Source organism: Pongo pygmaeus, chromosome 19, assembly GCF_028885625.2.
Source record: "Pongo pygmaeus isolate AG05252 chromosome 19, NHGRI_mPonPyg2-v2.0_pri, whole genome shotgun sequence".
Taxonomy (NCBI): domain Eukaryota; kingdom Metazoa; phylum Chordata; class Mammalia; order Primates; family Hominidae; genus Pongo; species Pongo pygmaeus.
In genome coordinates, this window is record NC_072392.2 from 92805829 (window position 1) to 92831775 (window position 25947).

The 25947-nt window shown below is 46.4% G+C and overlaps 1 protein-coding gene and 1 long non-coding RNA gene across 3 annotated transcripts; one reads left to right on the forward strand and one right to left on the reverse strand.

Annotated features, from left to right (window-relative positions):
* Positions 1 to 5775: 5775 nt before the first annotated feature.
* CD300LD (CD300 molecule like family member d) lies at positions 5776 to 18735 on the reverse strand. Its single transcript, XM_054458587.1, has 4 exons — positions 18615 to 18735; positions 14999 to 15337; positions 8669 to 8762; positions 5776 to 6525 (listed from the first exon to the last, which is right to left on the reverse strand). Exons 1-4 carry the CDS (start codon positions 18652 to 18654, stop codon positions 6414 to 6416), a joined length of 585 nt encoding a protein of 194 aa, XP_054314562.1. The 5' UTR covers positions 18655 to 18735; the 3' UTR covers positions 5776 to 6413.
* On the forward strand, positions 11131 to 20643 carry LOC129017819 (uncharacterized). Of its 2 annotated transcripts, none has more exons than XR_008495144.2 (3): positions 11131 to 11365; positions 17001 to 17227; positions 18436 to 20643. It is a non-coding gene; the product is annotated as an uncharacterized LOC129017819 (long non-coding RNA). The 2 variants fall into 2 exon arrangements; XR_008495145.2 differs by lacking the exon at positions 11131 to 11365 and adding an exon at positions 11369 to 11440.
* Positions 20644 to 25947: the final 5304 nt, after the last annotated feature.

Here is a 25947-nt window from a genome sequence, read left to right on the forward strand (position 1 = left end):
GGAGAGCAGGCAGGCAGGAGGGTCATCTTAGAACCGCATGCCATGTGTTTGCATTCCATCCAGCAGGTGACTTGTGCCAGACACTGCTATACGAGGAGACACACTGGTGAACAAGACTGAGGCCCTGCAGGGTCCTGATGGGTACTAGAGGCTCTGTTTCCAATATGAGGAGGATGAACACTTCAGCACAGTTTTCTTTTTAGTAGACGGACCAGGAAATCAGAGGAGCTCTCTGCTACTCCATAAGGGCTGTGGTTCTCAATAATAACTAATGGCTGTGGTTCTCAGTAATGACCAAAATCCAGCAGCAATGCATTATAGTCAGTGGTAGAACACTGCTGCATTTTGGTCATTCTTTGAAACTCATTTGCTTGAAACTCAGTTCTGCTACAATTGCAGGGATGTATGCAGGAAAAATATTAACTCAGCAGGCTTAGGTTGTCCAAACGCTGCACCTTCCCAAAAAAGGTTTAGCCCTTGCTTTGCTCCTGGGAGATAAGCTCTAAACCCTTGGAATATCCTGCCTGGTTAGAGTGTCTTTGTTTATCTGGGGGCTTTGATGCCATGCTGGATAGCTCATGTTAACAATGTGATTATGGCGGGGGCTTCTAGCCGTGCTAGATGGTTGATGCTGTCAATGGAATTCCTGGGTGGGTGGGGGGATCTTTGAGCTATGTAGTTTTAATTTGATCTCTGTAGACTTAGGCACTGAGGTCAGTTCTACAGGTGTTCCATTACTATATGACTGACCCCAATGAAGTCTCTGGATACCAAGGCTTGGGTGAGCATCCCTGGTTGGAGCACTTTGTGTGTGTTGTCACACATTGTTGCTAGGATGGGAGAATTAAACACTGTCTGCAAAATCCCACTGGGAGAATTAAACACTGTCTGCAAAATCCCACTGGGAGAGGACAGCTGGCAGCTTGCACTACGCACTTTTTACCTTTACTGGTTTTAATCCATATCCTTTCAGTGTAATAAACCATAACCATGAGTATAACAGCTTTTCTGAGCTCTGAGTCCTTCTAGTGTAGCCGAGTCCAAAGCTCAAACTGCTTGCCAAGCAACAGCCAGTAAGTCGAGAGACAAGCTTTTGGGGCAAGGAAGATGGCTTTACAAGCCAGCAAACCAAAGAGATGGTGGACTCATGTCCTAAAGAGCAATCATAAAAGGCATGAATCTCAAGCTTCTTTTTATATTGGGGAAGGCAGAACAAGGAGGAGGTTGAGCCGGGAAGTGACAGGTGACCACAGACATCTGGGCATCAGCTGAGGAGGTTGCATTAACTTCTTTGTTCTTGGTCAGGTCACGATGCTCCTATAAATCTTCAGTATAACATTGTTACTGTGTGTATGTCTTCCTTATTCCTTCAGGGGTGTTGCAAAGGGACTATTATCATCCTTGCTTTAAAGTTAAACTATAGCCAGGTGTGATGGCTCATGCCTGTAATCCCAGCACTTTGGGAGACCAAGGCAGGCAGATCACCTGAGGTCAGGAGTTCGAGACCAGCCTGGCCAACAGGGTGAAACCTCGTCTCTACTAAAAATACAAAAGTTAGCTGGGTGTGGTGGTGCACACCTGTAGTCCCAGCTAGTCAGAAGGCTGAGGCAGGAGAATTGCTTGAACTCAGGAGGCAGAGGATGCAGTGAGCCGAGATCGTGCCACTGCACTCCAGCCTGAGCAACAGAGCAAGACTGTCTCAAAAAAAAAAAAAGAAAAAGAAAAAAAGAAAAGAGAAGAAAAAAAAAGTTAAACTATACACTAAATTCCTCCCACAGTTAGTTTGGGTTATATGCTAAAAGGTATTGCAGGGTAGGGGTGTGGTCAGGAGCAAAATGGAGTTTGTTATTCTAGACTTCCTTTCCATGGTTATGCTAGCGAATCATTAAACCTGGGAGTGGTATTGGGTACCCCCAACAAGAGATGGAAAATTTGACTGAATTTTAGTGCAATATGATAACAGAGGGGAGAGCCACCTGTTGTGATGATAGGGAAGCGGGATAAGGTACCATCAAGCTAGCTTCCAATGAAAAAGAGTGTTTACCCGGGAGTACTAGGTCCCACAGGTATAGGAGGGAGTACGGCAAATGAGGTGAGAAATTCTACTCAAATAGTGGCCAGGCACAGTGGCTCATGCCTGTAATCATTGCGCTTTGGGAGGCCAAGGCGGGCCAATCACCTGAGGTCAGGAGTTCAAGACCAGCCTTGCCAACATGATGAAAACCCATCTCTACTAAAAATACAAAGACTTAGCTGAGCGTGGTGGTGCACATCTGTAATCCCAGCCACTCGGGAGGCTGAGGCAGAAGAATCGTTTGAACCGAGGAGGCGGAGGTTGCAATGAGCTGAGATCGCGCCACTACACTCCAGCCTGGGCAACAGATTGAGACTCTGTCTCAAAAAAAAAAAAGAAAGAAAAAGAAAAAAAGAAATTCTACTCAAATAGTGATCTTGTTGGGAAGATGACCAAGTTAATTCAGTTACAGAGGTCAACATCATATATCTTTCATTTCGTTAGACTTGTCAACATCTTTCCAAGGAAATTGCTTTTGGATTTGTCATGGATATTTGATTTTGCTTTATTTGTTTGCTATCATTTTTGTAATTAGTTTCTGCTACACTAGACCCTTTATCCATCAATACCACAGTGTTTATTCAAATATATTCCCAGTACATGTCTATGAATGTTATTGATTATTGAGTATTGACTAGAGAAAGAATCTTTTATATGGGTAGCAGGAACAGAGTAGTTAGCTTATAGAAAGAATTAAATCAGTAAATTTAGATGCAATTGTGCAAATTAGCTAGTCTGACAGGAAAGAGAAACCTTGAGATATTCGACAAAACAAGAAAGGAAAATGGCAGAATGAGAATCGATTTGCATTCTTTCAACCATAAGAATGAGGATGTTGATCTGGTTAACTGCCTCTTGCTAGTAGGTCTGGGGAGGAATTGGAAAGACAAAGATTGAGGTCGTGAAGGGCAAGAATAAGACAAGTAAAGCACAGTCACGTTGAGCTGCTGGTTTTGGTGACCTATGGTTCCCCGGCGACTATGATTGGAGTCTGAAGCTGAGAAGTCATGTGGTTAAATGTCCCGATTGTCTTGCCAAGCTGCTTAGACCTTGCCACTTAGACCTTGCTGCTCAGACCTTGTTACTCAGACCTTGTTGCTTTGAAGGAGACACCAGAAACCAGGAACCTGAGGCTGGGATAAAGCAGATGCTTTCTCTCCTGGTGCTCTGAGAAGGGAGTTTGAAGTAATCTAGGCAGCTTGCTGCCTGTGCCTTCATCCTGGCGGGTAAAATCACCTTGAGTGGAGGTAGAACACGTGTATCTGCCAAACTGTGATTCTCTAAGGTCAAGGATTACATCTTTGTTTTTTTGTTTGTTTGTTTGTTTTTGAGACGGAGTCTCGCTCTGTCGCCCAGGCTGGAGTGCAGTGGCGCAATCTTGGCTCACTGCAAGCTCCGCCTCCCGGGTTCACGCCATTCTCCTGCCTCAGTCTCCTGAGTAGCTGGGACTACAGGCGCCCGCCACCATGTCCTGCTAATTTTTTGTATTTTTAGTAGGGACGGGGTTTAACCGTGTTAGCCAGGGTGGTCTCGATCTCCTGACCTCGTGATCCACCCGCCTCGGCCTCCCAAAGTGCTGGGATTATAGGCGTGAGCCACCGCGCCCGGCCCCCAAAAGGAAACTCTTGATTTGACCTCCTGCAAACTCCCCAGCCTGATCCTCTTCTCATCACAGTAAATTACACCCATGGTCCCCTTTTTCTCAGGCCAAACTCCAGTCACCTGGGCAACATCCTTGGCTCATCCTTTTGCTCATGCCCCAGCCATTGTGTCAACCCAGGACCCTCAGATCTGTCCACTTTTCTCCACTGCCCTCCCACCCGGCTCTTTCTCCCTGATTACCACAGGGCCTTCCCTCTTGAACAGGCACAAGAGCTCCCCAGTCTGACTCTTGTCCCTGTTCACTCTGGCTAGATTGCACTTTTAAAAACAGTTACCAGCGGTGGGGCAGGTGGATCACCTGAGGTCAGGAGTTCGAGACCAGCCTGACCAATATGTTGAAACCCCGTCTCTGCTGAAAATACAAAAATTAACTGGGCATGGTGGCATGTGCCGGTAGTCCCAGCTACTCGGGAAGCTGAAGCAGGAGAATTGCTTGAAGCCGGGATGCGGAGGTTGCAGTGAGCCAAGATCGCGCCACTGCACTCCCACCTAGGCGACAGAACGAGGCTCCATCTCAAAAAAAACAACAACAACAACAACAACAAGCAAACAAAAAAAACCAACAACAAATATCATCAATACAAAAACCACCATACTGACAATATTAGTACGGGGAAGAGGATGGTGGGAAAAGAGGAAGATACAGAAGTCCTCATCTTTTGCTGCAGAGAGTCAATAGAAAGATTCAATATGTTGTTAAAAACAAGATGCGAACGTGGGAGCTCAGAGAGTGTTATGAGTTGGTGGGGTGTCCATGCTGAGTGGGGCCTGGGAGCAGTGCTGGTCAGAGCCTGGGCAGCAGACAGGACATGGGTCAGCCCAGAGAGCAGCGGCAGAGCTCATGAAGGGTGAGGCTGGGGGTGGGGGAGTCTGGATAATAACTATGATTTCATCATTTTCTAGCTGAGTGATCCTTTATCTTTGAGCCTGTAGACTGCCTTCATGGCACTTACCCAGGTCTTTTTCTTTATTTCGGTGATACCCGTACTTGAACAGTGCCTGGTACTTAGTGGATGCTTAATAAATGTTTTTGCTTATTTTTTATTTTTATTTATGTATTTTTTGTGACAGAGTCTCCCTCAATCACCCAGGCTGGAGTGCAGTGGTGCAATCTCGACTTACTGCAACCTCCACCTCCCAGGCTCAAGAGATTCTCATGTCTCAGCCTCCCAAGTAGCTGGGATTATAGGTGTGCACCACCATACCCAGCTAAGTTTTGTACTTTTAGTAGAGATGGGGTTTCACCATGTTGGCCAGGATGGTCTCAAACTCCTGGCCTCAAGTGATCCACCCACCTCAGCCCCCCAAAGTTCTGGGATTACAGGAGTGAGCCACTGCACCCGGCCTTTTCGAATGAATGATGGTGGGGAGTGAATAAGGGTCTCACCTGGGTATAGAGATTGACCTGACAGAGGGCAGCTGGGTGATCCTGGTTCATGTTCCCAGAAGGGAATTTCTGTTATTTAGCCTCTGTCCTAACCACCAGATGGTTCCACTGGGCAGGGGGCTCAGTCATTAGAATCCAAGACTGAGCACCACCCTGGAGACCCAGGCAGGCGGTACTGAAGACCCAGCCATCCCCAGCTCACAGTTCTAGCTCTGGCATCTAGTTTATGGATTATGTCACAGTCCCCAAAATGTATGGGTGATCTCCCCATATACCCCAAATTGAGAGTAGCAGCCAACTGTAATACTCTTAAAAGAGGTAAGAAAATGTAAAAATCGACACTAATAGAAAGTGTTACGGTGACGAAAGGAGGCTGTGTTTTCCCATCATCTTCAGTCATACTCGTCTAGGAATCTCCCGACTTCCCTTCCCCGCAAGTGGCAGGAGAGCAGCTGGCACGGCAGCCTGGAAACCTCTGCTCTCTTCTGTACTCATCTTCCCTTAAGTTTGCCCATTACCAGAGTTTGGTTCCGTTTTTCTGATTTCGTGGATTTAGGATTTTGAAACCCGTTATTGACCACAGACTTGAACTCCATGGAACACAAAGACAGGTCTGTTAACATTGCACGTGGCTCACAGACCTGAGATCACGAATGTCCACTATGGCACAGGCGCCTTGGGGGGGAAACGCATTCTTCTTCTGTTTTCTACTGCATTGGAGACCTCAGAAGGAAGAAGGGCTCTGTCAGGTCCCAGGGACTATGCAGAGAAGGGAATAGCCCCAGGTGGCACGTCTGCAGGAGATAGGGGACTGGGGGGCTGTTCCCTGAAGCTGGGGCCAGCACTGCCTCTAGAACCACAGTCAATTCCCCATAGAAATGTTGTTTCTCTGCCAGGTGTGGTGGCTCACACCTGTAATCCCATCACTTTGGGAGGCCGAAGCAGGAGGATCTCTTGAGTTCAAGAGTTCGAGACCAGCCTGGGCAACATGGCAGAAGCCCATCTCTACAAAAAAAATTAAAAATTAGCTGGGGGTGGTGGCATGTGCCTGTAGCCCCAGCTACTCTCGAGGCTGAGGCAGGAGGATCGCTTGAACCTGGGAGGGGAAAGTTGCAGTGAGCAGAGATTACACCATTGCATTCCAGCCTGGGTGACAGAGCAAGACTCTATCTCTAGAAAGAAAAAAAGAAGAGAAAAGAAAATGTTTTTTCTTCTGTGGGAGGGCCTTTCTCCCTGGACAGGACGTCAATGGGCATTGGGACTCTCATCATCGGGCTGACTCTTCTTCCTTCAAGACCTTCTTTGTGGTCTGTTCACCCAGAGGACGGTCCCCAGCATGCTCAGGAGCAGAGGCAGCTCCAGGAGGAACAGGAACAGGAAGTGGGTGCTGCTGAGCGGAGACCTGTGGGAACACGGTGACAGGAAATGAGCTGCCTCCTGGGTCAGAGGTCTCAGGTCTTCTCAGTTCTATGCCCAGATCCTGGCTTCCAATGTCTATGTGAGGGCAAGGCTGGAACCCCAGCCAGGCCAGCCCTCTTGGCGGGGCACAGTCACATTGCTCACCAGTGAGGCTCCCAGTCCTCCCTACACCTCCAGTAAACTCAGCCTGGCATTCAAGGTCCCGTATGCCAACTCCCATCCGGCCTTTTTGGCTGGTCTCCCATAACTCCTCCTCACCTATCTTGAAGGGGTTTAGCATTCCCTGTCTCTTCTTACCTTGGCTTCTGCTGCATTCTGCACCCAAAGGGCTTCTCCGCCCTCATCGCTGCCTGTGCAAATGCTACCCACCTTTCAGGTATCAGATCTGACATCATATTCTTGAAGGCCTTGGAGGCCGACCTTGCTCTGACCCTCTTCCTGTGGACCAGCACCCAGCCCTGGGGTTCCTTATGTTCCCTGTTACTTTCTATGGATGTGTAAGGCCCAGAACCTTATTGACCATCAATTCCACCCCCTCACCATCCTCCACCCACTTCCCAGGGTCTCGACCTCCCAACTTGGGCCTTCGTTGTTTCTTTCACCTCAGCGCAAATTGAGGCCACTCTCAGCTCATGGATAAATTTTAAAAATCAGGCCAGGCGTGGTGGTTCGCACCTGTAATCCCAGCACTTTGGGAGGCCAAGGCAGGCAGATTGCTTGAGCCCAAGAGTTCAAGACCAGCCTGGGCAATATAGTGAGGCCCCATCTCTAAAAAAAAGAAGAAAGAAAAGAAAAATCAAAATTATATCCAACTCCAGAATGCTGGATGAGACCTCAGATGGGACTGAGGGTATTTGGAGGAGATGGAGGAGGGGCTATACAGCAGGCCACGGGTCAAAATGCCCCCAAAGGTCCTTCCCAGCATCTTCACTCCTGGGGCTCTCCTGCTACACCTCTGGAGTCCCTTGCCCTCTGTCCACTGACAGCTAAAATCCCATCAGTTTGCACAAAAGCATGGAGGAGGAAAAAAACAAAAAAGAAACAGTCAAGGAGTCCTAAAGCCAGCTCCGCGGGTGGAGCTCTGCAGACACATTTGCAGAACTCAAGATAGAGTGAATAAAAAAAAAAAAAAAAAAAAAACAGAGTTGAACCGCAGAGGGAACTGGCAGGCCTTGAGGAGTAGTTCCAGGAGGACTGAGCCAGAGACATGGGCCTCTGCGCTGGGCTCTAGCAGGAGAAGGACGGTCTGTGGTTTGGGCTCCAGCCTTGACCTGAGGGGCTTGACCACAGCAGGCCGTGATGGAACCCAATGGCTAGCTCACAGGTGCCAACCTCTGGGGACTCCTCTGGACACCTCCAAGGCTGGTGAGCATCAGACTAATCCTCCAGACCCCTCTGCCAGCTTGGGAGGGTGAGAACGCCAAACTTCCAGCTTCCCCCTTTCCCCCTAGCATTTTCCATTCCCCTACTCCAGTGTCTCGGGAGAGAGAGGCTGGAACAATATTTGTTCTTGGGCAGAAACTAGGAGCAGATGAGAGAGGTGTCTCTCCTAACCCACTAGAGGCCAAACCTCGATATGCCCTCTTGACCCCAGGAGGTGGGGAGGGCATGTTCAGGCCCCTCTCCTGCCACCTTCAGTCATGTGGTGGCTCATGTCTGTGCTGCAGAGTTTGCATGTAGCCATGTAGCATGGCTTTGCATGCAGAGTTTGCATGTAGCTTCATGTAGCCATCGCTTAGATGGGAAATCTTATTTTCCTCAAAGTTAAACTGAGGTTGGGGCAGGCCACCGGAGGTTTGCAGTGACTTTACTGATACAAAGACGAAACAGCAGGGGCCTATGGGGGTCCCAGCCTGAGTACCCCCAGAAGACAGGGTTATCAGAGTTAACAAATAAAAGCATAGAATGCTCAGTTAAATTTGAAGTTCACATAAACAACATATGCTTTTTTAGTATAAGTATAGCCCATGAAATAGTTGGGCTATACTTATGCTAAAAAATGTTTTGTTGTTTGTCTGAAATTGCAGTGTAACTGGGCATGCTATTGTTGTATCTGGCAACCCCTGTTAGAGGAGAGGCCAAGGGGCCAGGCCTGTGGGAAAGTGGTGGGACCTGGCTCCACCTACCTGGTGAGGGGGCTGCTGGTCTTCTGGGTGGCTGCAGCTGTGAAAGCCAGGCTTGCTGTTGTGGTTGTCCATTCTGGGACTGCAGTTTGTGTGTCTAAACCTACAAAGCAGAACACGGTTCACCCCTTCCATGGATGGCCCAGCTCTGGCTGTGGCCCTAAGGCTTCTCCACCTAGGAATTAAGGAGCCTCTGCCTTGGGGTCCAAGACTCTCTGGTCAGCATCCAAAATATTACATGAATTATCTTCTAAAGAGAAGTTACTGAATTATTACCATGTGAGAAATTCTGAGGAGCAGACTAAGAAGGGAATTTGCAATCATCAGTTGCATGGCACAGCTTAGCACACTCGACAGCATTCCGCTCTCCTCGGGCTAGGCTAGCTCTTTTCTGAGTCTCGGCCACGGCCAAGGTGAACTCCTTACTGCCTGTTCTGGAGTGATTCGGCCGCTGAGCTGGCGGCCCCCTCGCTGAGCCACTTCTGGAGAGCCCGGGATTCCTGGCTCTCTGCAGCTAGGCCCAGCGCCCTCCACCTCTGCTCTTCCCTCTCTGGCCGTTTCCTGTCTTCCAGCAGCTTCCCAATCTCACCCTCCCTACCCCCGTTGAAGTCTGGCTATGTCAGATGCATCCCAGCCTCTGCTGTGTGCCAATTCCTGCTGGACCACACCCTACTCACGCTGACGGTGTGTGTAGTGAGTTTTGATATTCTAAGTTTGCTTTAGGAGCAATCTAAAAATAAGAGATCACAGCATCATATTTGTCTTTTTATATCATTTTTCTGGGATTAAATCAAGGTATAACTGACACATAATAAACTGTAAATATTTAAAGAGAACAATATGTTAAACTCTGATGTATGTATATACCCGGTAACACCACCACCATGATCAGGACAGTCAACACATTCATAATCCCCATGCCTGCCCTTCCCCTTACTCTGTCCCCAGGTGTTAGGGACTGAACTGTGGCCCCCTAAAAATTATATGTTGATATGCTAGTCCCCAGTAACTCAAAATGTGACTGTATTTGGAGATAAGATAGGACCTTTCAAGAGGCAATTAAGTTAAAATGAGTTTGTTAGGGTAAGTCCTAATGCCATCTGACTGGTGTCGTTCTCTGAAGAGGAGATGAGGACACACAGGGAGACACCAAGGCATGCGAGCACAGAGGGGCAACCACAGGAAGGGGTAGCAAGAAGGCAGCCACCTGCAAGCCAGGGAGGGAGGCCTCAGGCTCAACTGAACCTGCCAACACCTTGATCTCAGACTTCCAGCCTCCAGAACTTTGAGAAATACGTTTCTGTTGTTTACACCACCCAGTCTGTGGTATTTTGTTGTGACAGCCTTAGCTAAGGGATGATCCATTTTCTCTTACTGTCAATGAGTTGGCGTTTTACAGAATCTAATAAAAATGGAATCATAAAGTGTAAATCAGTTTTTGAGCTGGTTTCTTTCACTCAGCATAACTATTTTATCATTGGTATATCAGTAGAACATTCCCTTTTATTGCAAGTTGTATTCCATTGTGTGAGTATTTCACCTTTTTTTTTTTTTTTTTTGAGACAGAGTCTCTCTCTGTCACTCAGGCTGCAGTGCAGTGGCATGATCTTGGCTCACTGCAACCTCTGCCTCCCGGGTTCAAGAAATTCTCTGCCTCAGCCTCCCAAGCATCTGGGACTACAGGTGAGTGCCACCACAGCCAGCTGATTTTTTTTATTTTTAGTAGAGATGGGGTTTTGTCATGTTGGCTAGGCTGGTCTCAAACTCCTGCCTCAAGTGATCCACCTGCCTCAGCCTTAACAAAGTGCTGGGATTACAGGCATGACCCACCACGCCCAGCCCATATTTCACATTTTTAAAAAAAATCCACTCACTTGAATTGTTTCCAGTTTTTTGCTATTACAAATAAAGCTGCTATGAACATTCACATACAAGTCTCTGTGTGAACATAAAACTTTCTATTATTTTGACTAAATATGGAAGTGCTGAGGGGCTGGATCATCTCTGGCAGGCATACGTTTCATGTCTGAAGAAACTGCAAACTCTTTTCCCAGGTGGTTGCATCATGTGCGTTCCCACCTGCAGGATATGATGCTCCAGGTACTCAAGAGTGTTTCCAACACTTGGTGTCAAGGTCAGTAATGTTAACTTTTGTTACAGGCCGAAAGAATGAGAGTCATGAGCAACGTGGTGTACCACTGGAGGCTATATGAGAGAACAGAAAACTATTCTCATGAAAGCAGGATGTTGGAAAACTGGCAACTGTGTCTGCTGCCGGAAGGGGCACTGAGGGCAGTCATGCCCCAAGCACTGTGTTCCTTGTGATTATCTATAGGAACATTTGAAGCCTGTTGTACAAAGAAAGCAATCATGTGTACCTGTGATAAATCAAGCAGCTGACCAACCATTACCTCTCCCTCCCTGCTCTTTCTACCTAATAAATACGAAGGGCTGTAGAAGCTCAGGGCCCTTGTTCACGAGAAGCAAGGAGCTCCCTGACCCCTTCTTTCAAGACAGATCTCTTTGTCTTTGTCTTCATTTCTGCATTCATCCCCCTTTGTTCAATCCCCTAGCAACCAACAGTGACAAGTGGTGGCCGGGACAGGAACGTGAGCAAAGAAGGTCTGCTGGAGCAGAGAAAGAGAAACTGACAAGACGAACGAGAAACCCCGGGACAAGTCTGCCGGCAGCCGATAAAAGGTCAGTGCCCTAAACAGGTACTGGGAGCGGCAGCAGATACAAGGTCAGTGCCCTGAAGAGGTACTGGGATATCAGGTCAGTGCCCTAGAGAGGTACTGGGAATGGGAAGTTTTCTGAATAAGGGTAACATGGAGCAGAATTTGTCTATTGAGGTGCAACATTATGTGCATTTGCTTAAAGTTTTACTTAAACAAACTGGTGCTCAGGTTAGTTCTCAAACATTAACTAAGATGCTGAAGAAGGTCACTATACATAACCCGTGGTTTCCACAGACAGGCAGTCTTGATGTAGAAATTTGGGACAGAGTAGGACAAGGATTAAAACGGGCCCACCAAAAAGGTCTTAAAGTTGATCCTTTTGTTTTTTCTGCTTGGAGTTTAGTCCGTGCTGTCCTCCTGCCATTATCTCCTTATTCTGCTAGACAGCAGGAATCATATTCCAAGTCTAAAAATCTGAAAAAATATTTTGTCCCAACCACAGTACCAATTAAAAATAATAAACAGGAGAAGGAGGATGAAAACTGGCCTGTGTCACCCCCTCCAGTAGCAGAAACATCTGTACTGCCTCCTTCAGTAGCAGAAATAGAGACCCCAGTACAAAGAGTTTTACGCTCTGCTGCTATAGCTGGAGAGCCCTTAGGACCTTGCGCTTTTCCTATTTCCGTAAAGCCCGATCCAAATAATCCGCAGCAGTTTATTCATGAACACACCCCACTACAGTTTACGTTGCTGAAGGAATTGAAAGCGAGTGTAGTTAATAATGGAGTACAAAGCCCATTTACTTTAGGATTGCTAGAATCTATATTTGGTGCTATGCGCCTTCCACCCTTTGATGTAAAGCATTTGGCTTGCACTTGTTTGTCTGCTAGTGCATACCTGACATGGAATTTAAATTGGCAAGAACTGTGTGCAGACCAGGCTAGACAGAATCGTGCTGCTGGACACGGAGACATTACAGAGGATATGCTGTTAGGTAATCGTCCTTATTCAGACCTGGAACATCACATGGCACTCCCAGACGCTGCTTATAAGCAGTGTGCCTTGGCTGCTAAACGTGCCTGGGCCACAATTCCTGAGGAAGGGGTCCCAGTACAATCTTTTTTACATATCATATAAGGGTGGCCAATGCACATTGTCTTGCAAGATTACAAGAGGCAGTGAAGCATCAGATTCCTCATACTGCAGCTACAGAAATGCTAACCTTGACTCTAGCTTTTAAGAATGCAAATGCAGATTGTAAACGTGCACTGGCACCTGTGAGATGTACAAAAAACATGGGAAATTTTCTCAAAGCTTGTCAAGATGTGGGAACTGAGCTTCATCGCTCTACAATGTTGGCTCAAGCAGTGGCTAATTTAGTAGTGGACAAATCTAAAAAGGGCCAAGGAGCAAATCCTAAAATGGGAAAATGTTATAATTGTGGAAAAATCGGACACTTCAAAAAAGAATACCATCAGACCTCTGGGCAGAAGGGATCTTATAATGCAGCCCCCCACCCCCAGCCACCCCGCCCACAGAAAAAACTCCAGGACTTTGCCCTCGTTGCAATAAAGGAAATAACTGGGCTAGTCAATGCTGCTCAAAATTTCATCAGAATGGCACCCGCCTTCCAGGAAACGAGAAGGGGGCCTGGACCCGGGCCCCACAAACAATGGGGGCATTCCCCGTCCAGCCCACAGCCCTGTCTCAGGGATGGGTTCCCGGAGGCACATTGATTCCCTCTCCCCAGGAACACCCAGAAGCACAGGATTCAATCTCCCAGTCAGAGAACGGGTAACATTAGTGGGAGGAGACAAACCCACCAAGATTCCCACTGGTATTTGGGGACCTTTGCTAACAGGATACATGGAATTAATTTTGGGTAAAAGCTGTCTTAATTTACAGGGCATTACTATAGTCCCAGGAGTTATTGATTCTGATTATGAAGGAGAAATTCCAGTAGTGGTAATGTCACAAGATCTTTGGGTTTTTGAACCGGGAGAATATATTGCTCAGCTACTGCTTATTCCCTGCCAGTTATACCCTTCTCCACGGAGGTTGGGAGTTCAAGACCAGCCTGACCAACATGGAGAAACCCTGTCTCTACTAAAAATACAAAAGTAGCCGGGCATGGTGGTGCATGCCTGTAATCCCAGCTACTCGGGAGGCTAAGGCAAGAGAATCTCTGGAACACGGGAGGTGGAGGTTGTGGTGAGCTGAGATCATGCCATTGTACTCCAGCCTGGGCAACATGAGCGAAACTCCATCTCAAAAAAAAAAAAAAAAAAAGAGAATTGATATTATCTGGTCCTGAACTCACCAAAGGGCCATCTGAGTCGAAATTTTCTTTGTGAGAAGATTGCAAATGACAAATTCTATTTCATTAAAAGATATAGAGCTATTCCAGTTATCTATTTCTTCTTGTGACTGGTAGTTTGTGCCTTTCAAGGATGTTTTTCCATTTCATTTAACTTGTTGAATATATTGGCATAAAAGTTGTTTATGACACATATTCCCTTATTATTCTTTAGTAGCTATAAAATCTGTTGTAATGTTACCTCTCTCATTTCTGATGTTAGTAATTTATATCTTCGCTCTTGTTTTTCCTTATCAGTCTAGCTAGAGGTTTAACAGTGTTTCTGATGTTCTCACAGAAAACGTATCTCATTTCATTGATTTTTCCCTATTGCTTTTGTTTTCGATTTCATTAATTTTTCACTGTGGTCTTAATATTATCTGTGTTCTGGTGTTTGCTTTGAGTTTACTTTGATCTTTTTTGCCCTAGTTTCTTGAGCTAAGGCCATTGACTTGAGGCCCTTCTCCTTTTCTGACACAGGCACTTAGTGCTATAAAGAAGTTCCAAGAAGGCACTGGCAGGGATTGGGGTCTCTGGTTACCAGGGAAGGGGGTCCCTTTGGCCCTTGGGCTGAAACTGGAACCATCACCCTGTCATCTGTGGGCAACAGACTCAGGCACTGAGCTGTGCAGAGAAAAAAACAAATGTGCCTAGAAAGACTTAATCCCATCCTAGAGGAAGCCCTGGGAGCCATGGAGTCATTGAAGAGATCCCCTCAATCCCAAACAGTCCTTCAGGGTCCTGTGAGACCTGTCTTAGTCTACTTTTACTTGCTTATAACAGAATATCTGGAATTGAGTCATTTATAAGGAAAAGGAATTTGTTTCTTACAGTTATGGAGGCTAAGATGTCCGAGGTTGAGGAGCCACATCTTGTGAGGGCCTTCTTGATGGCAGGGACTCTCTGCAGAGTCCCAAGGTGGCTCCACGCATCTCGTGGTGATGGAACTGAGTGTGCTAGATCAGGTCTGTCTGCTTTTTCTTATAAAGCCACCAGTTCCATTCCCATGATAACCCATTCATCCTTTAATCCATGAATGGATTAATTCATTCATGGGAACTCTGCCCCCATGACCCAGTCACCTTTTAATGGCCTCGTCTCTCAATACTGCCACATTGGGGATTAAGTTTCAACACGAGTTTTGGGGGGACAAATATTCAAACCATAGCAAGACCTCAGGACTTAGCCACCCTCTGTCACAGGTCACTCTGAGTGACAGTTAATTTACTCAAGTGGGACCTCAGGGACCAGGACAGAGCAAGACCTGAGAGACACACACGTATATACACTCCCTCTTACCTGGGTTAATGGTCACTTGAACTTTGACCCCAAGATCAATTCCAGGTCTCTCAATCCCACACCAATAACTGTCAGCATCATCTCTTTTGAGATTCTCCATGGTCACGGTGAACATGTGGTTCTTCTGATTGTCCCTGATGGACACCCGATTCTTCTTTACCTCCTGCTCTGATCCATTTGTTTTAACAAGGATGTTACAGTAATTCCAATCAGCTCCTTGACACCACCACTTCAAGTAGGTCTCCCAGCCTGAGCCGTAAGCACACTGCACAGTCAACGAGCCCCGCTCCGAGCCATTCACTATTGTTGGACCAGTGATTTTAGCGGCAATGGAGTAACCTGGAAAACACAAATTCATGTGCCGTCACCTCCCACCCCAAGGGCAGGGCCACAGCCTCCTGCATTGGGAGTAGCGGCCAAATCTAACTGCCTTATAACAGTCAAGGAAGGAATACATTTTTCTCAAGACAAATCTTTGTCCTTCAAAATTCCACTGGGTCAAAGTCACCAGGAAAATCACTGAAGAGCACAACTGCAGATCCCCAAAGAAACACAAATGTTGGCATTGAGCAATAATAGCTTCCTGTAGTTCACCCCTCTCCCTCTCCCTATGGCCAACAAATCTTTATATTCCAAGGAACGCTCTTTGGCAACCATCTTTGTGTTATACTGGTCTGATGAGGAGGAAATGGCAGAAGGCCCTTTTCCAGAAGAATGATCGCTGCCTTGACGCTTGGCTGTTCCTGGTGATTCTAATGGTTTCTGGTGGCTCTGCTGTAGCTAATCACCCTGAATGAATCCCTTTGAAATCAACCAAATAGTGATGCCAACTGGTCTCTATCTGCTATGGGATCCACATCACACAGGTCTCCATTTCGCCATACATTGTTATAAATTCCACTTCCAAAATTCCTAGGAAAAACTAACTTTTAAGATAAACACAAGTAAAGGTTAGGTATAAACAGAGCAGCACCCATTCCACACCCTCCTGCATCTTATAAGTTCTTCTCTAAACATAATGGGCATGATTCAAGTCAGTTAAAGGGTGAGGAACAGGGCATACCTAATTAGCTCCACTTTTCAAACAATTTGCTCCAGGACAAGACTAGTCTGCATGAACTCGTCAGCCGAATCTTTCACTTGAAAACAATTCAAAACAGTGGAAATACCTTAAGTGAGACCTTTGTCAGAAATTCTTTAAATTCAACTGACCTAAAGGGAGACCCATCTAAAGAAACGATTGATTTTGATAATTTATGCACTGGCAATAAACCGTAGCTGTGATTATTGCAGCGTAAAATTGAGATGGAACTAGAAACACATTGGAGCACTTGAAGAAGCCCTGGGAGCAATTCCTGTGGCAGGAGAGAGGTCGTCTCTGAAACGCCAAGAGACACCCAAGGTCATGGGTAAGAGTTCAGGCTGTGCCAGAGTGCTTGGGTTTGAATCCTGGCTCTACCACTTACAAGTTTTGTGAACCTGGGCAAATTAACCTCTCTGTGTAATATGGTTTGGCTGTGTCCTCACTCAAATCTCATCTTGAATTGTAGCTCCCATAATTCCCACGTGTTGTGGGGGCACCAGGTGGGAGATAATTGAATCATGGAGCAGTTTCCCCCACATTGTTCTTGTGGTAGTGAATAAGTCTCACGAGATCTGATGGTTTTATAACGGGAAAACTCTTTCACTTGGCTCTCATTCTCTCTCTTGCCTGCTGCCATATAAGACGTGCCTTTCACCTTCCACCATGATTGTGAGGCCTCCCCAGTCATGTGAAACTGTGAGTCCATTAAACCTCTTTTTCTGTATAATTTACTGAGCCTCGGGTATGTCTTTATCAGCAGCATGAAAATGGACTAATACACTGTGCCTTTGTTTTCTATAACTGGGAATAATAATGGCATCTACCTCTATGTTACTATATTATGTTTGTTATTATTATTATTATTATCCCTGGATGAATGAAAACTTTAGACTTCATTGGAATGTCTTGAAAAACCAGGGTCACCACGGTGGGAGCAGAAGACAATTTCACCACAAACAGGCAGAGCTCCACAACCCAAGGAATTCCTGGAACAGAAATTGGACTCCATGCCCAAACCTGCTTTCTATGGCATCTGAAGGGAACTAAGAAGCTACACATGATCTCCTGGGGAAAGATGTGTTTGAGGGCTTCATTTGTTGGCTCTGAAAAAAGTTCTGCATCAGAATGGAAAGACAACAATTAAGGTAAATATTTAAAGGAAAAATATATCTGGAAGTTATTTATAAGAAATAAGAGCTGGGTGTGATAGCTCACACCTGTAATATCAGCACCTTGGGAGGCTGAGGCAGGAGAATCGCGTGAGCCCTGGAGCTTGAGAGCAGCCCTGGCAACATAGCGAGACTAAATAAATAAATAAATATTAGCTGGGTGTCGCGCCGCATGCCTGTAGTCCCAGCTACTCACTCAGGAGGCTGAGGTGGGAGGATGGCTTGAGCCTGGGAGGTCAAGGCTGCAGTGAACCCTGATCCCAGCACTGTACTCCAGATTGGGTGACAGAGCAAACCCTGTCTCAAAAGGAAGGAAAGGAAGGAGAATATATCTGAAAATTGTTTACAGAATATAAATTTGAAGCCAGGCATGGTGGCTCACACCTATAATCCCAGCACTTTGGGAGGCCAAAGTGGGAGGCTCACTTGAGCCCAGGAGTTTGAGACCAGCCTGGGCATTAAAGTGAGTCCTCATCTCTACAAATAATAATAATAATAATAAAAACCTATTTTAAAAGAAAATAAATTTGAGATTGGAAGGAAAAATTTTCTTACAAAGCTTAATCTGAGTATAGATAATATGAGAAGCACATAGATTTGTTACATTTTAACAGAAATGAAAACACTACATATCAAAATTTGTTGACATGACAGCCAAAGCTGTACTCAAATATAAATCCTTGGGAAAAAAGTTTGATGATTCCTCAAAAAGTTAAACATAGAATTAACGTAGGATTCAGCAATTATACCCCTAGATATATACCCAAGAGAACTGAAAACATATCTCCACACAAAACTGTGCTATGAAAGTTCATAACATTATTACTAACAATTTTTAAAAGGTGGAAACAACCCTAAGGTTCATTAACAAATGACTGGAGAAACCAAATGTGGTATATCCACTGTGAAATACTATGCAGCCATGAAAAAGAATGAAGCTTTGATTTGTGCTACGACACCAAGTAACCTTGAAACATCATGCTAAGTGAAAGAAGCACTCCAGCCTGGGCGACAGAGCGAGACTCCATCTCAAAAAAAAAAAGTTCTTCAAGAATGGACTCACTCATTAGTTCCTTCCTTCATTCATATCTGTTCATTCATCTGTTTATATGGAACAGTCAGGGTTGAGAACCACTGTTCCAACAAGAAGCTATACTTGTTTTGTTTTGTCTTTGTTTCTGCAGCATCTAACACAGAACCTGTCAGATAACAAAAACTTGATTGCTATTTAATGAATACGGGCATGGATGGATGAATTGGCGCTGTCGTTTTCCCTGACGTGTCTCCTTCCTGAGAACAGAGCGTCTCTGTCTCCAGCCCAGCCTCTGTCATTCCAGCGCCTTAAAGCTCCAGCCAAACTCACCTGGGAGGATGAGAAGCAGCAGAGCCAGGGACAGCCACATGGTCCTGTCTCCTCTCCTCTCCTTGGTGATCACAGGTGTCTGGTGCCCTTCAGGGACTTGAATCCAAGCTCGGAAGTCAACGCCGCAAACCTACTTGAATCTCCTTCAAGTTTCTTGCTCACTTCCTGTTATGTCTTTTACATATTGGGAGAAAAGAGGTGTCATTCTTTGAAAAGACTAAGGTACAGTGTATGTTGCAAGATGTGCCCAAACTTTTGTGCATGTGGAAAAGAAAATGGGTACAGGACTGGTCAGGTTTGCACGGGAGTGCATGTAGGAGCCAAGGAGCAGGAGGAGCCAGGAGGAACCCAGGCATTGAGGAGCTGCGGGATCTACTGCCTGGAGGAGAGGACAGACAAGGCCGGCCATGAGGAGTGCGGGGAGAGGAGCACTTTGGGAAGACCACAGTGCACAGGACTCACACCCAGCCTTGCTGGAGAAAGCCCATGCCCCAGGCTTCTTCCAGGCAGCCCCACTGTAAGACATCTCATTGCCTCTTCCTGCCCTGGGCTGTCTGACCCACTGCCCCTGCCCCCAGGAACGCTTCCTCTGGGATCATGAGTCACTCTGAAGCCACTCTGAAGTCACTCTGAAGCCAAAGCCGGGCTCAGTGGGGAAGGTCAGGAATGGAGAATTTGCCTTTTCTCGTTAGCCTCCTCTTGCCCTGATTTCATCCTCCCCATCCCTGCACACTTTCCCCTGGCTGCTGTTGGAATCTACTTGTTCTGCTGACACCCAAACTGACTTTCCCAGTCTCTCCCCACTTTCTTTGGACGGTCCCTTCCCTCTTTCTCTCCCTTTCCCTCTTGAATCGATTCATTTTGTCTCTCCTGTTTTATATTTTCCGTATCTGTGGGCTTTGTTCTACATTTGGGGAGCTTTCTATATTGTTTATTTCATGCTTTTACTTTCTCTTCCAATCCTTGGATCAAATACTGATTTTAGAGGCTGTATTTTTATTTTAAAAAGTTTTTTTGGTTCTTTGATTACTGATGTTTTTCAAACTCTCTTCTGTTCCTTGAACTATATCCCTCCACTCTGTGGTCGCATCTTTGTTTTGTTGTCTGGTTCTTCTATATTATGAGCCTTCCTCAAGTGTCTGCTGATTCTTGGTTATCCAATCATAGTTGAGAACAAGCTAAAGTGTAGCTAACTGAGACCTCAGAGTATGTAGGAGTAAATAGTATATAAAATAGCTCTGGTGGCTCATGCCTGTAATCCCAGCACTTTGGGAGGCCAAGCGGGCAGATCACCTGAGGTCAGGAGTTCGAAACCAGCCTGGCCAACATGGAGAAACCCCATCTCTACTAAAAATACAAAAATTAGCCAGGTGGTGGCACACACCTGTAATCCCAGCTACTCAGGAGGCTGAGGCAGGAGAATCGCTTGAACCTGGGAGGTGGAGATTGCAGTGAGCCCAGATTGCACCTCTGCTCTCTAGCCTGGGCAAAAAACTAGTTCCAAAGAAGACACTTGTACACGCATGTTTATAGCAGCACAATTTGCAATTGAAAACATAGGGAACCAGCCTAAATGCCCATCAAGCAATGAGTGGATAAAGACAATGTGGTGTACGTATACACCATGGAATACTATTCAGCCATAAAAAGGAACAAAATAATGGCATTCACAGCAACCTGGATGGAGTTGGAGATCATTATTCTAAGTGAAATAACTCAGGAATGGAAAACCAAATATTGTACATCCTCACTTATAAGTGGGAGCTGAGCTATGAGGATGCAAAGGCACAAGAATGATAAAATGGATTTTGGGGACTTAGGGGAAAGGATGCCGGGGATGAGGGATAAAAAACTATACAATGGGTACAGTGTACACTGCTCCAGTGATGAGTGCACCAAAATCTCAGAAGTCACTGCTAAAGAACTTATCCTTGTAACCAAAAGCCACCTGCTCCCCAAAAACTATTGAAATAAAATAAAATATAAAAAGAAAGAGAAAGAAAAGAAAATAGTTCCAATTTATCATGCCAAATTATTTGAACCCTTGATTCTTTCTTGACTTACAAGCTACACTTTAAGGTGCGTGGGTAGAGAGGGGTCTTCTAAATTCTAGAATGAAGAGGACTGAAGTTGAGCTCCAGCATTCTCACTGCCATGGCTTCCCCAGATATTATATTAAAATAAAGAATTCCTGCTCTTTTGCCTGGGGGTCAGTGCCTGCCTCCAGGCATTTGGGGGTATATGTAAAGATGCACATGTTTGGCCGGGCACAGTGGCTCACATCTATAATCCCAGCACTTTGGGAGGCCGAGGCGCGTGGATCACCTGAGGTCAGGAGTTCAACACCAGCCTGGCCAACATAGTGAAACCCCGTCTCTACCAAAAATACAAAAATCAGCCCAGCAAGGCAGCGCACGCCTGTAATCCCAGCTACTTGGGAGGCTGAGGCAGGAGAATCACTTGAACCTGGGAGGCGGATGTTGCAGTGAGCTGAGATCACACCATTGCACTTCAGCCGGGGTGACAGAGTGAGACTCCATCTCAAAAAAGAAACAAAACAAAACAAAAACATGTTTGTGCAACTGCTCCATGAACAAAGCTCCAATTGGGTCCCCAGTCTCCATTCCCACTTCTGACCCACACTCTTCATCACACCTGCTGGCTCTGAGTTCAAAGCCTCCCCTGAGTTTTATCAGGTGGGTCAATTAGAAGTAGGAGTTGCAAAATGCAATTTATTTTATCTGCCCTTTACTCTGAGGATACACCCAATATGCCCCAGACCACCATACCCCTAATCTTTTGACATGGCAGGCCCCTAAACCAGTGTAGGGTTTATCTCCCAGTCTCTGGAGCACATCCAGTTGCTAGCCTCTTCTTGTTATCAGGTGAAATTAGCATGATGTCATAAACACAGGGGACTACCTTTATGTTCTGGGCAATGGCTGGACGATTCAAGTTTCTTAGAACAATACTATGAGAAGAAGAAAATTAACACAGTCCTGGAATAAGACTATGAAAGTATACGGTTGTCCATGCCGAGTGAATGCGCCTGCCTCTGTTCCTCCTTCCTGGTGATGCCGGAAAGGATGCTTTTGCCAGATCAACAGTCACACACAACACACCAGGTTATGCACGTCTATTCTAGTAAACTTGTCACTGTTGGCACAGAAGCTGGAAATTTGGCTATTCCTTTAATATGGTGGTGGGTTCGTTGTTGTTGTTGTTGTTTTGTTTTGTTTTGTTTTGGAGACAGGGTCTCACTCTGTTGCCCAAGCTGGAGTGCAGTGACACAATCATAGCTCACTGCAGACTCCAACTCCTGAGCTTCAGTGATCCTCTTGCCTCAGCCAAGTAGCTGACACTACAGTTGTGCAACATTGCACTGGCTAATTTTTTTTAAACACTTTTCGGTAAAGAAAGGATCTTGCTCTGTTGCCCAGGCTAGCCTCAATCTCCTGGGCTCAAGTGATCCTCCTGCCTCAGCCTTCCAAAGTGCTGGGATTACAGGTGTGAGCCACCATGCCCAGCCTCTTGGTTTAGTTTTCACTGGCCCATTGACCTTGGTAAATTAAAGGCAGATCTAGTGGGACCACTGCCTTGTTTTCTTTGTCTTGGAGGGTGGCACTGATCTCAGTGTTCCTGGCAGAATGTGATATTGTTTGGGATTTACTATCTTGGCCACAGCAGAGGGACAGCCTCAGCGGCTTTCCCTTGGCCTTCCCCAGTCTGACCACTTTTACCACACAGACCAGAGAGTCAGTATTCATATGCACTGGTTGCTAAGTGTATCCACTTCTATCATTTCTAAAAATTGGGGCAAGAACCACTGGGCCTCCTCTCTTGTCTCTAGAATCTTGATTTTGCCTCTGGTTCTACTCAGGACTCGCTGCCTGGTCCAAGTGCTCAGCTTGTCTCAGACCGCCCAGTGACTCCACCTGCCCTCTTCCCTTCTGGAATTCTCTCAGCCCCATTGCTCCTATGGAGCTCAGTTATGTAATGGCATCTCCTCCCGTGAGCCTGGCCTACAGAGACAGCCACTGCTGAGCCTCTCCATAATGCTAATGCCCCATCACCAACATAGTTCTTATTTCCCTGGTATTGGAGTATACTCATTAAATACTAATTTAGTGAAACTAGCGTATTTTACCTGAAAACACAATCAAATAATTCCATGTGAGTCTTTTTAAAAACAACCTTGCTTTTTTATAGCAGTTTTAGGCTCACAGCAAAATTGAGCAGGAAGTACAGAGATTTCCCATGTACCTCCTACCTTCACACAGGCACAGCCTCCCCCATTATCAACATGCCCCACCAGAGTGGGACATCTGTTACAATTGGTGAATCTATATTGATACACCATGACCATTTGAAGTCCATGTTTGCATTAGGGTTCACTCTTAGTGTTGCATATTCTATGGGTTTGGACAAATGGATGATGAGAGCATCCTATAGAGTAGGTTCACTGCCCTGAAGATGCTCTGTGTTTCCTTGAGCCTTTTGATCCCTTCTTCCACATCCTTCCATGACATCTTTACATCATTGAATGTGGGGTTTTGTTGCTTCTAAGCTTCTCAGGGCCATCCCAGCAGTGCACTAGGACCAGTCTCCCACCTTTGCAAGTGGTGAGACCTCCTACATTGCATGGATGAGTACCTCTATGTTGAAAAACCCTTCCTGGCTCAGCACTATAGTCCACTGCCCCGGGATCCACTCTCACACAGACTCTTCTAACTGGTTCATGCCAGCATATATTAGTTCTCCTTCTCCCTTAGCAACCCAGCGTGTCCCTAGGTGGGCCAGGCTGACACTCAACGTCAGTTATCGGTCAGGAAGAGAAATGAGGGCAGATTCCTCAAGTAGATCCTTAGGGGGCAGCAATGTCTGGTGAGGCATCTGCTTCATTGGAGACCTCAGCATCATCTTCAACAGGGGAGCTGTTATCTTCTAACAAGTGCATCGGGCCACTCTGCAGTGGGAGGCTCAAGGGCTCAAGTGAATTGTCAAATGTCCCATCTTCAGGTTCCTACTTTTCCCTACAGGGGCCTGACTTGTTGAGGCTAAGGATTGAGTCTTCACTGAAGTTTCACTTCTCTTAAACTTAGGTCTTGGCCTGTGTATTAGTTCGTTCTTATGCTGCCAAAAGAGACATACCCAAGGCTGGGTAATTTATAAATGAAAGAGGTTTAATGGACTCACAGTTCCACATGGCTGGAGAGGCCTCACAATCATGGCAGAAGGCAAATGAGGAGCAAAGTCACGTCTTAAATGGCAGCAGGCAAGAGAGCTTGTGCAGGGGAACTCCCCTTTATAAAACCATCAGATCGCATGAGACTTATTCACTATTACAAGAACAGCATGGAAAACCCCGCGCCCATTATTCAATTACCTCCCACTGGGTCCCTCCTGGTGGGGATTATGGGAGCTACAATTCAAATGAGATTTGGGTGGGGACACAGCCAAACCATATCAGCCTGATCTACAGCACAATTTTTTCTCCAGATAAAGGGAATAGGGATCCCTTCAAAAGCTGCTAAGGAGGGTACTAGATGCCCACCAAAGGCATGATCTAAAATGTTCACAGCACACTATGCATCATGGCCCTGAACTTGAAACTAGCTGAATGGCCATAAATAATACATTTGAAAAAATCATAAAAACAACAAGAAAAGTGTTTCAAATTGTGCACTTTAAATATGTGCAGTTTATTTTATCCCAATTATACCTTAATAAAACTGGGAAAGGAAGGAAGAAAGGAAGGAACGAAGGAAGTCAGTCTATGGTCCCTGAAGTCCTGCCCCCTCCCATGAGTTCTTGGCTCTAGACAGCAGCACCAGGGCTCACCGAGACACTCCAAAATCCCAAGAGAAGGTGCAGCCTCAAACATAAACAGAAGGCCAGGATCACGCCTGTAATCCCAGCACTTTGGGAGGCCAAGGCAGGCAGATCACTTGAGTCCAGGAGTTCAAGACCAGCCTGGCCAACATGGCAAAACCCCGTCTCTACTAAACATACAAAAATTAGTCTGGTGTGGTGGCACATGCCTGTACTCGGAAGGCTGAGGCAGGAGAATTGCTTGAACCCAGGAGGCGGAGGTTACAGTAAGCCAAGATCACACCACTGCACTCCAGCCTGGGTGATAGAGCAAGACTCTGTCTCAAAAATAAATAAATAAATAAACATAAACAGAGGCTGCTCAGGGGCCTCCTCCAGCACTTCCTCCCCAAGAACTGACCCACCACGCCCTCCTCTGCTCCCACTGGCAAAGCTTTCTGCTGCTCTGCCTCTAATCCCCCACCCCTGCAAAGCCCTTTGCAGGTGAAGATATGATGGGCTTTGTCTTAGGAAGGCTAAACTGACGGGGTTAAGGGGGGAATACAGCAGGGAGTCGGGAAGCCCCAGGGCCATGGACCAGGCACAGTAACAGACCAGTTTTAGAGTGAAGAGGACACAGAATTTAATTTTGAGCACATCTGAGCTGTTAACAAAGTGGGTATCTCTATGAAACAACCAATAGGCACTGGAAATGACAGCCAAGCACTGAGGCAGGAAATCAGGTGACAAACTGCTTTTGACAGTCTTGTGCATAGAGGTGACTTTAGAGTGCAGGTGAGGACACTCCCTGGAGAGAAGGGCCCCAGAGGAGAGCATCAGGACAGGCTCCTGGAGATGCAGGGTGGCAGGGGCGGGAATGAATTAGGCAGTGAGAGCAAGGAAGGGCTTCAGCAAAGAACAAAGAGGAGAGGAAGAGGGAGCAGGTGACAGAAGAGGAAGGGGACCATCTAAAGGAAGAGGGGAGAGTCTGGGAAAGTCACTTTGAGGATCAATAGAGCAAGCAGTTTCGGTGCAGTTAGATTGGCCAACAGCCAACCGCAGGGAAAATGTGCAGAGGTGGGGAGGAAGCAACCAGGGCAAAGTGGGGCTAGAGAAGAAAGGCAACTTCCCCTTCCCCAACTACCTACCACGAGCCTCCAATTTGGAGTGACTCAGGACCCAGAGGAAGCTTTCCTAGAGAGGAGCACTGAGTCAGGCTCCAGAAGAGATAACAGCCCAGGGCTGGAAGGGTGGTTTGAGATGCCTTGCTGTGGGGCTGCCTGGAAAGAGCCTGGGGCACAGGCTGTTTCTCCAGCAAGGCTGGATGGGAGCATTGTGCTGTGTTCTTCCCAAAGTGCAAAGCCAGCGCTCCTCGATCAATCCCTTCCCTCCACGCTCTGAGACAAAGCCAGTGAGCCTCCATCAATCCCTTCCCTCTACACTCTGAGGCAAAGCCAGCGTGCCTCCATCAATCCCTTCCGTCCACGCTCTGAGCCTTACTGTACTCCCTGCCCTGTGTTGT